The following is a 12,556-nucleotide window of genomic DNA, read 5'->3' on the forward strand; positions in this document are numbered from 1 at the left end:
TCATCAAAAACAGTTCCTGGAGAGATGGCTCAGTGGTTAAGAACACTGACTGCTCTTCCAGAGGATTTGAGTTCATTTCCCAGCACCCACATGGTGGCTAAGGACTGTCTGTAACTCCAAGATCTGACACCCTCACACAAACATACATGCAGGCAAAACACCAATATATATAAAATAGGAATAAATAAATCATGTCTGCCTGTCTGTATGTATGTATATAAATATGTCCAATCAAGCAGCAACCTGGTTAACGGAGAAGAGAGTTAGATGTTAGAGGCTTTCTGAACACACCCTCTACGGCAAACACCTAGAGACACAGTAGACATTGCATGGGAGCCAGAGAACTGGCCCCAGATCTGCAAGGGCTGGATGCAAGGTTCCCCCTAGGAGGAAGGAGCAAACAGCGCAAGTGCAGAGAAAGACAATGGGATGCCAAAAATCCTGGGCACCTTGTCAGCTGGGCTACCCACGTGCAAGAAACTGCACTGCACTTTGACCTAGATCATTTTCGCACTGGCCTGCTACGTTAGCAGGGGCTGTCCTCATTCCCATCTTACAGGTAGACACACTGAGACTCGGGAAGATGGGCGTTTGCCCACTACCCATAGTCGCATGGCTGGGACAGAGCTAGAATTCCCACTCCAGTCTGCAGCCACCTCTGGATTCCTGTTTCTGTGTTCAAGTGGGCTTCGGTGGCTGAGAGGGTTGATGTCTCCTTAGATGCGTGCCCCCACCCAGGGTCCGCCCATCCCGCAGTGACCCCTCCATTTGTCGGACTTCTCCAGCATGCAAATGCCTGACCCAGCTCATGTGACGGCATATGTAGGCAGGCAGCATGCCATTGCGTGTCTCTACCTGTCCCAGCTTCTGTGTCAATGCCGAAAGAGAGAGAGAGAGAGAGAGAGAGAGAGAGAGAGAGAGAGAGAGAGAGAGAGAGAGAGAGAATGTGTATGTCCTTGTTTAAGCTGCTGTGAGTGTGAGGGGAGTGAAGGGAGGCCTGGGAGGCTGGGCTGAGGGTGGAGGCCCGAAAGGGGGGGCGTCTTGGACTGAGAGGAGTGGAAATTCTGCAGGAATGTTTACCAGACCCTGTGAGAGTCCAGGGGGACAGCGCCCATTCTCCTAACTCACTAGTCCAGGATCGGCCCTCAGCCACCGTCAACCACAAAAGTCTTCCACCTCCCCAGCCCCTCTCCAAGGCGCCAAGGCCCCTTTAAGACGAGGCCGACCCAGTACTCTTCTCTTTTAGTTAACCCCTCCGAGTCCCAATGGCCCCTGGGCTGGGGCCCTAGTGGGCGGAGGCGGAGGGGGAGCCAGGGGCGGGGAAAGAAGTCTGGGAGGGAGAGAATGAGGCAGGGTAGCCGGGAAGGCAGCTAGCTGCGGAGGAGTTGAGCCAGCCGAGGGGCTCCCGCTGTGCCAGGCGGGCAGTGCCAAATCCCTGGAGCCTAGAGCTGGGGGGAGGGCCGGGGACAACCCGGCCCTGCCCCCTTCCCGAGAGTGGTGCCCATCAACTTCGGAAGAAAGTTTGGCATCGATTGCAGTAGTGGTGTCCTGAGGATGGGCAGGGTCCCGCTGGCCTGGTGCTTGGCGCTGTGGTGCTGGGGGTACGCGGCTCCTAAGGGTAAGTGATGGGGACTCACTGAGGAGTGACACCCGCTGATGGGACACAGGGCAGGGGGAGTGAGCGGGTGGGGGCTGGCTGGCAGGTGTTTGGGGTGCTGGGCTGGTTTAGGGAGTTTCCTTAGGACGACAGAGAGCCGACTTGTGGGAGATGGGGGGGGGAACGGGGACAGAAAGAAACAGACTCGTAGCAGAGTGGAGGGGTAAGAAAAGCAACTGAGAGAGGAACAGAAGGATAAGAAACAGAAACTGGGAGGGTCAGGACCAGAAGATGGACGGGCAGAAAGACAGATGGAAGAAGCTAAGAGAGGGCTGGGGACTGATGAATCTGGGTCCTGAGGAGAGTGACAGAACTGGGGTGGTGGGGGACAGATGGTAGGAAAGGATCTTTCCCTAACAAAGATAGAGACAGGCTGGAGAAGGGGGGCTTGGGAGTCCTGGGGCCCCCTTGTCACTGCCGTCCCCCCTCCACCACTTGTACTTGCCCTGCTGGAGTGCTCTCTCTCTCTCTCTCTCTCTCTCTCTCTCTCTCTCTCTCTCTCTCTCTCTCTCTCTCCCTCCCTCCCTCCCTTTCTCCCTCCCCCCTTCCCTTCACTTCTCTGCTCCGTTTTCTTTCCCTCTATCTCCCAGTTCAGACTGTGAAGTCCCTGGAGACCGGAATGGCAGGGACCGGCCTTGCCAGGCAGTCCAGGGCGTGGGAGGCTGCCAGATCCCAGGCCTTCCTCCCAGCAGACTGGACATGGGATGGAAGCCGGACCTCAGTCCCCTGGGAAGACTCCCATCCTCCCCCAATACCTCTACTCCCACCCCTCCCCTGAGATCATTCTACAACTATGTAGGGTCCTGGCAGTGGTGGGCAGACAGAAGGAGTAGAAGAGAGGAGCAATGGACTCTGGGGTTCCTAAACACACTCCTTACCATCTCCCCGACAGACACACAGACCGAGGCTGACAGCCCGTTTGTGGGGAACCCAGGGAATATCACCGGTGCCAGAGGACTCACAGGAACCCTTCGATGTGAGCTCCAGGTTCAGGGGGAGCCCCCCGAGGTCATGTGGCTTCGAGACGAACAGATCTTAGAGCTGGCTGATAACACCCAGACCCAGGTGCCCCTGGGGGAAGACTGGCAAGATGAATGGAAAGTCGTCAGTCAGCTCAGGTGTGGCACCTGTCCCTGACCAGCAGTCTCCGTACACACAGCCACTGGGCAGCCACTCTACCTGGACCGGGAACCTCTGCTTGACAGCTTACTGGCCATGTGGCCCTGAGCTTGTGATATGATCTCTGGGTTTCGTTTTCCTCTTCTGTAAAAATGAGTTAAAAATAGTGCCTATTTCAGTCCTCTATGGGTTTCTTGTCCAGACCCTCTCTTTCAGTTCTGCTGACCCTCCCGGTATCGAGTCCTAACCCTGAACCTCTCTGTCCCTTCTCTTCCCTTCCAGAATCTCATCCCTGCAGCTTGAAGATGCAGGAAAGTACCAGTGTGTGGTGCACCTGGGAGGACGGACCTTCATGTCTCAGCCGGGCTATGTAGGGCTGGAAGGTGAGTTCTCGAGTCAGAGCTTCTGATAGCATGGTGGGTAATAGAGAACTCAGAGTTTTTCCATCAGGGCATAAAGCCTAGAGATGTAGGGAATCGTGGGGGTTGAGGAGGCTGGGGGGGCATAAATTATGTTGGGAACAGGTCTAAGGGAAATCCTATGTCCCAGAGGGAAAGGCATTTGGGGAGATATTGGATGTCCTGGGAGAGGAGATACACTTGCAGCAGGATATGCTAGGGGTCAGAGACATGTGACTTAATGCTCCCATCATGCCAAGGACATAATTTCTTCATTAGTAAAATGATAGAAGGAAACCCAGGCATGGTGATACACACATAAAGCACCACCTTCAGGAGGCTGAGGCAGGAGGATCTGCAGTTTGAGGCCAAGCTGTGGTATATAGCAAGACCCCGTCTCAAAAAGAGAAGAGACAGGCATGGTGGTGTACACCTTTAATTCCAGCACTGAGAAGTCAGAGGGAGGAGGATCTCTGTGATTTCAAGGCCAACCTGGTCTACAGAGTGAATTACAAGACAGCAAGGGCTGTGTAGAGAAACCCTGTCACTAAAAAAAAAAAAAACAAATAACAACAACAAAGAAAAAAAAACCACAGAGAGGTGGTGGGGGAGAAGGAAGGGGAGGAGGAGGAAGGGAAAAAAAACAGAAGAGGTGAGACTCTCACATGCCCTGCCCTGGATATTGCCCAAGGTGGTCAGGCAGACATTGGAAGCATGGTCCTAGGTACAGAAGCATAAAGGAATCAGAATAAGGGAAAAGTCAAAGACCCTGCAGGGTAGGTCTAGTGTTTAGCACTTCCAATATCCTAATGACAATCCGGTCCCTGAGAAGTTCAGGGGAACTCAGTTTCTACCATCAACTGCCCAGGTCTCCCATACTTTCTGGAGGAGCCTGAGGATAAAGCTGTGCCAGCCAACACCCCCTTCAACCTAAGCTGCCAAGCCCAGGGACCGCCTGAACCCGTGAACCTATTCTGGCTTCAAGATGCTGTTCCCCTGGTCCCCGTCATAGGCCACAGCTCTCAGCACAGGCTGCAAGCTCCAGGTGAGTCTAAGAGTAGACGCTGGGCCCATCAATCACTGCGGCTGTCCACTTGTCCCTCTCTGTCTTATTTTCCTCTCTGTGACTTTTTCATCTGTCTGTTCTCCATTCCTCTGTTTCTCAAACATTTTCTCACTGTTTCTCTGTGTATGTTTCTGTTCACCCCAGCTTCTCTCTCTCTGAATAGCATTCTTTGTCCCAAATTTCCTCTAAGCTGTTCAGTGGCCCAAGTGTGTAGGCCTACTGCTCCTTTGTTAGCCCTTAACCCAAGCAGGGCATCAGAACTAACCAACAACCTCCTCCATCCACTTCCTCCTTCGACCTGCCCACCTCCTGCCTGAAGTGTCCCCTGGACCTCAACCAATGGGAGGAGGTCTCTGCTCAGCTGGGGTTTCCTGGGAACACAGAGCCCAAAGTAGAACGAGGTGGAGAAAGTGAGCCACAGAGAAGGAAAGTTAGAGAAGACGAAGGCTCATACCTATAATCCCAGAACTTGGGAAGCTGAGGCAGAAGGCTTTTCAGCAGTCTGGGGTCTGTCTAGATGACACAGTGCATTCTAGGCAGCCTGGGTTACAGTGTGAGTCCCTGTCGATAAGGAAAAACAAAGGACAGAGGTGCTGATCAGTCGGTGGGATGCTTGCCTAGCATGCACGAAGCCCTTGCCTGAGTCCATTCAAAGCACTCCATACTTGTGGTGTATGCCTGTAACATTAGCACTTGGGTGGCGGAGGCAGCAGTACCTGAAGGTCCAGACCACCTTCAACTATATATCAAGTTCAAAGCTAGCTCTGGCTACATTCTGAGTTTTAAGCTAGCCTGGGCTACAGAAGACCTTGTCTCAAAAGAGAAGAGGCCACCAAAGTGACCCAGCATGGAGAGACACTGATAGTGTGATCTGAATGTTGGGACCTCTATTTCAGAATGATCCTCCCTTTCTGTAGTATACAGATGGGGCACTTTGCTTAGGAACACACAGTCATCAGAGACATGGCTAGGGGACCTTGCGCATAGAGTGTCCCCTTATAGAAGAAGATGAACTACACATCGGGGTAGCTCATCACGGGAGGTAGCCATACCCAAAGAGTAACAGCTTCCTAAAAACCTCACCTTCTGCCCCTCGGGAGGTGAGAAGGGGTCTTTCGGTGTGGAGGGAAGGGCTCACATTCTTAGCATTCTGGGAGTCCTGAGTGTGCAAGGAAGTGTGATGAGTGTGCTGGCCCCCAGAGGGGTGACTCAGGCCTGTGGCTTGAGTGGTCTGGTAGGAATAGGAATGGAGCCTGAGTCAGCCTGGCTGGACAAGAAGAGGGGGAGGGAGCAATGGGACACACAAGTGTGAGAGGGTCTCGTGTGAATAACAGCGCGTTATGACCAGATCAGAAGCACCTGCAGAGAGGTGAGGAACTCAGAACACATTTGCTGGGGAAGGGGGACATCTACACATGTAGCCGTGCCCGCCTGAATCAGCGTATCCATCAGCACCGACTGCCTTGTAGGAGGGTATATCTTACTGGGGACCAGCTTCTGTGGCTCTCTGAGTGTTCTTGTGGGTGTCACTAAATATCAATACCGGCTACTGGTTTTCCCTCTGTGTTCTGTGTCCACGGCTGTTGACACTGTGGAGGCCAGAGCTGTTGACACCATATGGTTAGCTTGAGCACTTTTGTGTATTAAGGCAACACATTGGCTCACGGGAGTGCACCTGTGGGTCACTGTCCTGGCGTGAGGTCACATTGGGCATGGCAGCGTGTGCCTGTAATCCCCTGCACTGTCAACATGAATTCTGTGTCTTAGTATGTACAAAAGAGAGAGCAACAAATAGGCTGAGATTCGCAGCAGAATATTATAACAGGCTTCTGCTCTCTCTGGGGTCTCCCTGTACTAACTACCCCTGATTCTTGGTGACTGAACCCCAGGCACTCACCTGTCGCCCATGCATCTGCGCCAACCCATACATATGTGGCAACATCCCCATCTTGCGGTCTCCACGGAGGGCCGTCCACGGACGGCCGTTGTGGCTACGCAATACTTGTGTTTTCCCATCCGCCTGCGTCTGTGTTTTGGCAGGGATAAAGGCTTGGCATTCTCCACCCCGTCTCTTGGGGGTATGATGTGGTGGTGGTGGGGTTAACATTAACTTTTATTGCTTCCTAGTTTCTAGTATTTGTTTGTCCTTGTCAGTGTTGACATGTGTTTGGTGCTCAGTGCGTAGTCTGCTGAGATTTGTTTGTCAATATGAACGTCTATGTATATTACTTGGCCAGGTGTTTACAGTGGATGTGTGCAGGTTGGATTGTGTATTTATGTGTTCCTCCCCACATTGATTGGCTTATGTGTGTGTGGGGGGGGGGGGGAAGCTAGCCTCATCGTCAGCCCCCATGTGTTTACCAGTAAGTCCCAGGGCATTTATGTCACTGTGTTTGGGACAGCATCCGCCCTGTGGATGGTGTATAGCTTAGCCAGAGCTGCATTCCTGTGTTTACATTTGTGCTAATAACGGCCCCTGTGTATTTAAGAGTGATTCACTGTGGGGGGAGGGGAGGGTGCTTTGTGAAGGAATTTTGTCAGTTTGTGCGTGTGTGTATGCCTCTGTCCCTCTCAATCTGAGTCAGGGCGTGTCCTCTTCTTTCTCCATCTCTCATTCCCCTGGAAAAGCCAAGGGTGGGGGTGAGCGGATGGGGTGGGGGCGGGGCAGTACATCTGGAAAATACATCTGGAGTCCACAGGCTCTTGTGGAGCAATGGAGTGCAGGAGGAGAGAGGGGTCCCAGACCCCTTGGTTCATCCTAGAGTCCTTATTTGAGATGCAGCCTCTGGGACATGAGAATGGGGAATCCCAGGCTGTGCCCCCAGGACAGGCCGGAAGTGGAGGGTGGGGGGCGCCCCGTGACTCAGGCGGGGGCAGGAATGCTGCGGTTGGAACAGAACCGAGCTCCAGAACCCCCCCTCCCGCCCCGCTTTGCCCCAGGGCTGCTCCGGCTGGCCTGTGGCGCCAGCTCCCGCGTAGTGGTCCCCACGTGCCAGGTGGCTGGATGCGATCCAGCGCTGGCAACCTCCAGCCGCCCTTACTGGGCCACGCATCCCTTCTCAGGCCGCGGGGGCTGTGGCGCGGGCACCTGACCTTGGCGGGAACGCAGTCCTCCCGGGGAGCCTCGGCTAGGGCGCTTCCTTGCCCACCCCCTTCCGGCCTTCGAGACAGATTTTCCCCAGTTCCACTCCCTCTGCTGACCGAGCAAAGGAAACTTTGTGTCTGACTACCGAGGCCACTCTCCAAAATACCAGGTGGAGGGAACGCCACACTCGCACAAATGCAGATGCCAGAATCACACAAGTACACGATGTCCCCAGACTTACACGAGCCATGAAACACAGATGGGCAAACGCACGCACATCCGCATCCACCACGCTCAGAATTGCAGGCCCAATACTAGGGCCTTCACTCATCTTTTACACTCACATGCGTATATCAGGGACCTTGCACAAATGGGCAATGCATATCTGTGTGTTTGCATGCTTGTGTCTTGGTGTTTGTATTTGTACTTTTGTGTGTGTGTGTGTGCATGGTGGTGACACAGGTGTACACACAGAAGGGGTGGGTACACAAACAGAGACAAAAATGAGGGAGGGACTCAGATAAGTTTCTTAGCCCACAAATCTCTCCCAGAAAAACAAAGACGTTTATTCAAAACATATTAACTGGCTTGCATGCCTGTTACATTATACAATCTCCCCTTTCTGCCTTGCACACCCAGACACAGATGCACACACACGAGTTCATTTGCTTCTCAGGCTTAGTTTTGCCTGCCTATAATCCTAGCTACTCCAGATGCTGAGACAAGAGAATTACATGTTCAAAACCCTTCTGAGCTACAGGGTCTGCTCAAGCCAGTCTGGGAAATTCAAAGAAAAAGCAAAAGGAAGCCTGGGGTTGTAGTTTAGCAGTGGGCATCTATCTAGATTCATCAGAGAGGACCTGGAGTGTAGCTCATAAGTAGAGCATTGAATTAACATGCACGAAGCCCTGGACTTAATCAGAAAGATGCAGTTGAGCTGGAGAGATGGCTAAGCCAATAAGAGAATCTGCTGTCCTTGCAGAGGACCCGAGTTCAGTTCCCAGCACCTACAAGGGCCAACTCACAACCTCCTGTACTTCTAGCTCCTAGGAATCCCATGCCCCCTTCTGGCCTTTGAGGTCACCTGAACACGTGTGGTAGACACACACACACACTACTAAATCTTTTTAAAAATTCACTCACCGGCCCCAGTGCACTGGTTCCTGTCAATAAACCTTGTGGGATTGCAAAAAACAAAACAAAAATAAAAAAATAAAAATTCACTCACTCATTCAACAGACATTTTTGGAGCATCCACTGTGTGCCAGGCCATGCTACCACCATAGGGTTCCTTAAACAGATGATCCCTGTTCTCCTAGAGTGGACAGTCTGTTGAGGGAGAGTCCCTAGCAATATGGTTCTTGGGTATCCTGTGAAGCATGCTGGCAATGAGGAGGTGGGAACAGCAAAGCAGGGGAGAGGGCAGATATAGAGGCAGGTTTCAATTCTACACGGACTAGTCAGGGACAGGGTAACTAGCTCAGGTGTGTCATCCGAGAAGAAAGCCTAAAGGAAGGAGGAAGAAGTCAGATAGGTACCCATGGGAAGACTGTGTGTGCATGCATGTGTTTGTGTGTGTGTTCGCATGTGTGTGTAAGACACACACACACACACACACACACACACACACACACAGAGAGAGAGAGACAGAGAGAGAAACAGAAACACCAGAAGGCCAGAGTGTCAGTAGCAGACTGAAGAGAAAGCAGGTGTCGGAGACAAATTCATCAGTGAGCAAACACTTGTACACACCACACACGTCCGTCCTTAAGTGTGTGTTCATTGTTTGTGTCTCTCTGGAAATCTGTGTGGGCCTGTGTGAGTATGTGTTGATATGTTGGTACACGTGTGCAAGGGCCCGGTTCCCTTTCTCTGCAGTGATGGTGACTGAACCCAGGGCCTTCCACTCCGTGGGAAAGTACTCCACCACTGAGCCACATCCAGAATCTTGCTTTCGTTCCGCTATTTATTTCTTTTATATGTATGTGTATGTGCCTGAGTGTAGGTGTGTGGACCACATGCAAGCTGTGATAATGGAGGTCAGAGAGGGCATTGGATCCCCTGGAACTGGCATTATAGGCAGTCATGAGCTGCCATGTGTGTGCTGGGAACTGAACCCAGGTCCTCTGCAAGAGCAGTCAGTGCTCTTAACCACTGAGCCACCTTTCCAGCCCCTTTCAATCTGTGTTTATCGTCTAATTTTGAGACTGAGTCCTGTACTCACACTGCCAGGCAGGCTTGAATTTGAGATCCCCCTGCCTCAGCTTGCTAATTATCTGAAATGACAGGCGTGTACTGTCTGGCTCGGCAGATGTGAGCGCTTCATGTGTCTTAATGAGTCTGTGTGAGTTGAGTGTGTGTGTGTGTCTGCGTATATGTATGTAAGCATGCGTGTTTCTGTGTGTACCCGTATATGTGTGTATGTGGCTGTGTGGACCACTGTCTGGGTATGACAGTGTAACTATGTGAGCCTGCATGGGCCATGTGTGTTCCTGCATTCAGGTAGTGAGGCATAAGACTGGTGTCTGGGAAAGGAATCCGTGTTCCTAACATGTTGTTCTCTTTCCCCTGCACTTCCGTTCCATGCGGAGTAGGTGGGCTGGACTGACCTGGCCAGGCCAAGCAAGGTGTGGAAGCTCAGCATAGCCTGGGGTCTCTCCTTCCCCCACGTGACACTAGACTGCTTTCTCATATTCTTCCCCAGGCCTGAACAAGACGTCTTCTTTCTCCTGTGAAGCCCACAATGCCAAGGGCGTCACCACCTCCCGCACAGCCACTATCACAGGTGACAGCAAGAGGCTTTGGGGAGGCTGGACGAGAGGTCAGAGAAGATGGAGGGAATGTGGCCAGCTTTGGGGGACGGTTTCCAAGAGTCAGCCTTTCCCTCATCTGTCCACAGTGCTCCCCCAGAGACCTCGCCATCTCCACGTGGTTTCAAGACATCCCACGGAGCTAGAAATAGCTTGGACCCCTGGCCTGAGTGGCATCTACCCTCTTACCCACTGCAACCTGCAGGTGAGACCCTCTGACACTGATCGCTTCCATCCGTGCCCACGGAAAACCAGCCCTGCCACACCAGTGTTGGGAGAGAACAAGGACACCAGTTAATTCAAGTGTCCTGGGTTTTAATCCCCACCTTACCTGTGGGCTGTGTGGACTTGAGAAAATCCCATTACCATTGTGGACCTCAGTTCTCCCATCTCTAAGATGGGCATGAGGGTAATAGTTATGGGATAGGAATGAGAATTCAGTAAATGAAGGCAAGTAGCCAACTTAAAGCAGTGTCTGGAGATGTATTATGGACTATTAACTGATGATATTAACTTTGGCCAGATGGGGAGCTCTGAGCCAGCAGGACTTGTGGCTGTTCCATCCACAGCACTATATACTTGCTGTCTTCGCCCTGACCACTCTAGGGTGTCACTGTCTGTAGCAGGTCTGTCCCCCTCTGGCATTTGGGCTCTCTGAGGACAATACTGTTAGTCACATGGTCACCCCAGTGTTGCCTAGTATATAAGTCAGACTGATGAGGCTGTTTGATGGAATATATAACAGCCCAGTTATAATGGTACAGGCCTCTTATGCCAGCATTTGAGAGCAAGAGATGAAGAGTTTAGAGCTATCCTGGGCAACATAGCAAGACTATCTCAAAATAAAAGATGTTAAAAGTTGAAAGTATGGCTCAGTGGGAGAGCCCTTGCCTAGAATCCCCCAGTGAGGGGCTGGGGGCATGGCTCAGTGGTAGAGCCCCTGCCTAGAATCCCAAGGGGCTGGAAGTGTGGCTCAGTGGTAGAGCCCCTGCCTAGAATTTACCACAGAGAGGCGTTCTCTTTCAAGGTATAGAACTGAGAGATTCAGGAAGGAAAATGGCCACCCCCTAGCTAGAAGACCAAAACTGAGATTCAATCCTGAAGTTTCTCCAACTTGAAAGACCTCCAGTGTCGGTCAGGCCACAGCTGCACTCCTACCCACATCCAGGCAGTGCCCAAGAAAAGCAGAAGTGTGTGTTCCTCCCTCTCCAGGTCTCACTTCCTGCTGCCACAGGCTCAGGCTGGACAGTTCCTGAGGGAGGGTCATGGCTGTCCCAGGGAAAAGAGAAGTAGGAGTGGGTTTGAGCCCACTGTCTGCACCCATCTCCCCTTTGTCCTGGCAGAGGTTCCTCTTCCCGTCTGTCACTGTAGGTCAGAGAGCAGGCCTGTCCCCTCCTGCTTCCCACCATTGGCCTGCCTCCTCCTCAGATCTTGTAATACCAGTGTCACCCTCCCTCTGGGGACTGTGTCACTTTGGGAAAGCTACTGAAATTCTGGGCCTCAACCTCACCATCTATAAAATTGGAAGGTGAAAAAGAATTGAGCCTATAAGTGGAGAAGAGGAATTGGGTGTCCTTACTCACGAACAGGAGGCTTAACAAGGTCTTAGCACATAGTAGGCACTTGAAAAATATTTTGCGGGGCTGAGGTATAGTTTAGTGGTTAAATATTTGCGTGACATGTATGAGACCTTTGGGTTTGTCTCCAGTCACGTCAAGAAAGGGGGGTTGGGGTATGTCTCAGTCAGCACAGTGCTTAGCATGCAACCTTGAGGACGTGAGTTTGATCCCTCAAACCAACACCAAAGAGAAGAGCGTAGTGGAACACACTTGTGATACCAGTACTGGGCAGATGGAGATGGCAGATCAGTGAGTTCCACATCCTATTGAGAGACCCTGTCTCAAAAAACAATGTGGGGGCCAGCAAGATGGCTCAGCAGGTAAAGGAAATCAATTCCCAGGACCCAAGTGTAGTAGGAAAGAACTGACTCACAGAATTTGTCCTGCAATGCACATACTCACACTCACAAATAAATAATTGTAACAACAACAACACCACCAGGCATAGTGGAATATGCCTTTTGTCTCTGTCTCTGGAGAGTAAGAGGCAGGTGGATGGCTTGAGTTTGAAGCCAGATTGGTCTATGTAGCAAGTTCCACACCAGCCAGGGATACATAGTGACACTAGTTCAGAAAAAAAGAAGTCAGGGAGAGAGCAAAGTGAGATTATTCTGTATAGACAAACTAATCTACAACGTTTGACATATGACAAGTCCCCTTGTCACTCAATAAGGAGAAAGATCTGGAGACTGGCTTTTTGTTTTTCTTTTTGTTTTTCAAGAAAAGATTTTTCTGTATAGTTCTAACTGTCCTGGAACTCGTTTTATAGACCAGGCTGCCCCTGAACTCACAAGATCTCCCT

The 12,556-nt window shown here is 51.6% G+C and overlaps 1 protein-coding gene across 2 annotated transcripts in view; it reads left to right on the forward strand.

Annotated features, from left to right (window-relative positions):
• Nucleotides 1–1,052: 1,052 nt before the first annotated feature.
• The window catches only part of Axl (AXL receptor tyrosine kinase), a 29,342-nt gene continuing 17,838 nt past the window's right edge, over nucleotides 1,053–12,556 (forward strand). Inside the window, exons 1-6 of one of the 2 annotated variants that reach the window (XM_075988039.1) lie at nucleotides 1,053–1,618; nucleotides 2,550–2,775; nucleotides 3,059–3,159; nucleotides 4,043–4,219; nucleotides 10,030–10,110; nucleotides 10,225–10,340. In XM_075988039.1, the coding sequence (XP_075844154.1) occupies nucleotides 1,555–1,618; nucleotides 2,550–2,775; nucleotides 3,059–3,159; nucleotides 4,043–4,219; nucleotides 10,030–10,110; nucleotides 10,225–10,340 (765 nt within the window). In that variant the 5' untranslated portion in view covers nucleotides 1,053–1,554. The remainder of the gene's footprint in view (nucleotides 1,619–2,549; nucleotides 2,776–3,058; nucleotides 3,160–4,042; nucleotides 4,220–10,029; nucleotides 10,111–10,224; nucleotides 10,341–12,556) is intronic. The other variant, XM_075988047.1, reaches the window with a different exon arrangement.

The sequence above is a fragment of the Microtus pennsylvanicus genome, chromosome 1, assembly GCF_037038515.1.
Source record: "Microtus pennsylvanicus isolate mMicPen1 chromosome 1, mMicPen1.hap1, whole genome shotgun sequence".
NCBI lineage: Eukaryota > Metazoa > Chordata > Mammalia > Rodentia > Cricetidae > Microtus > Microtus pennsylvanicus.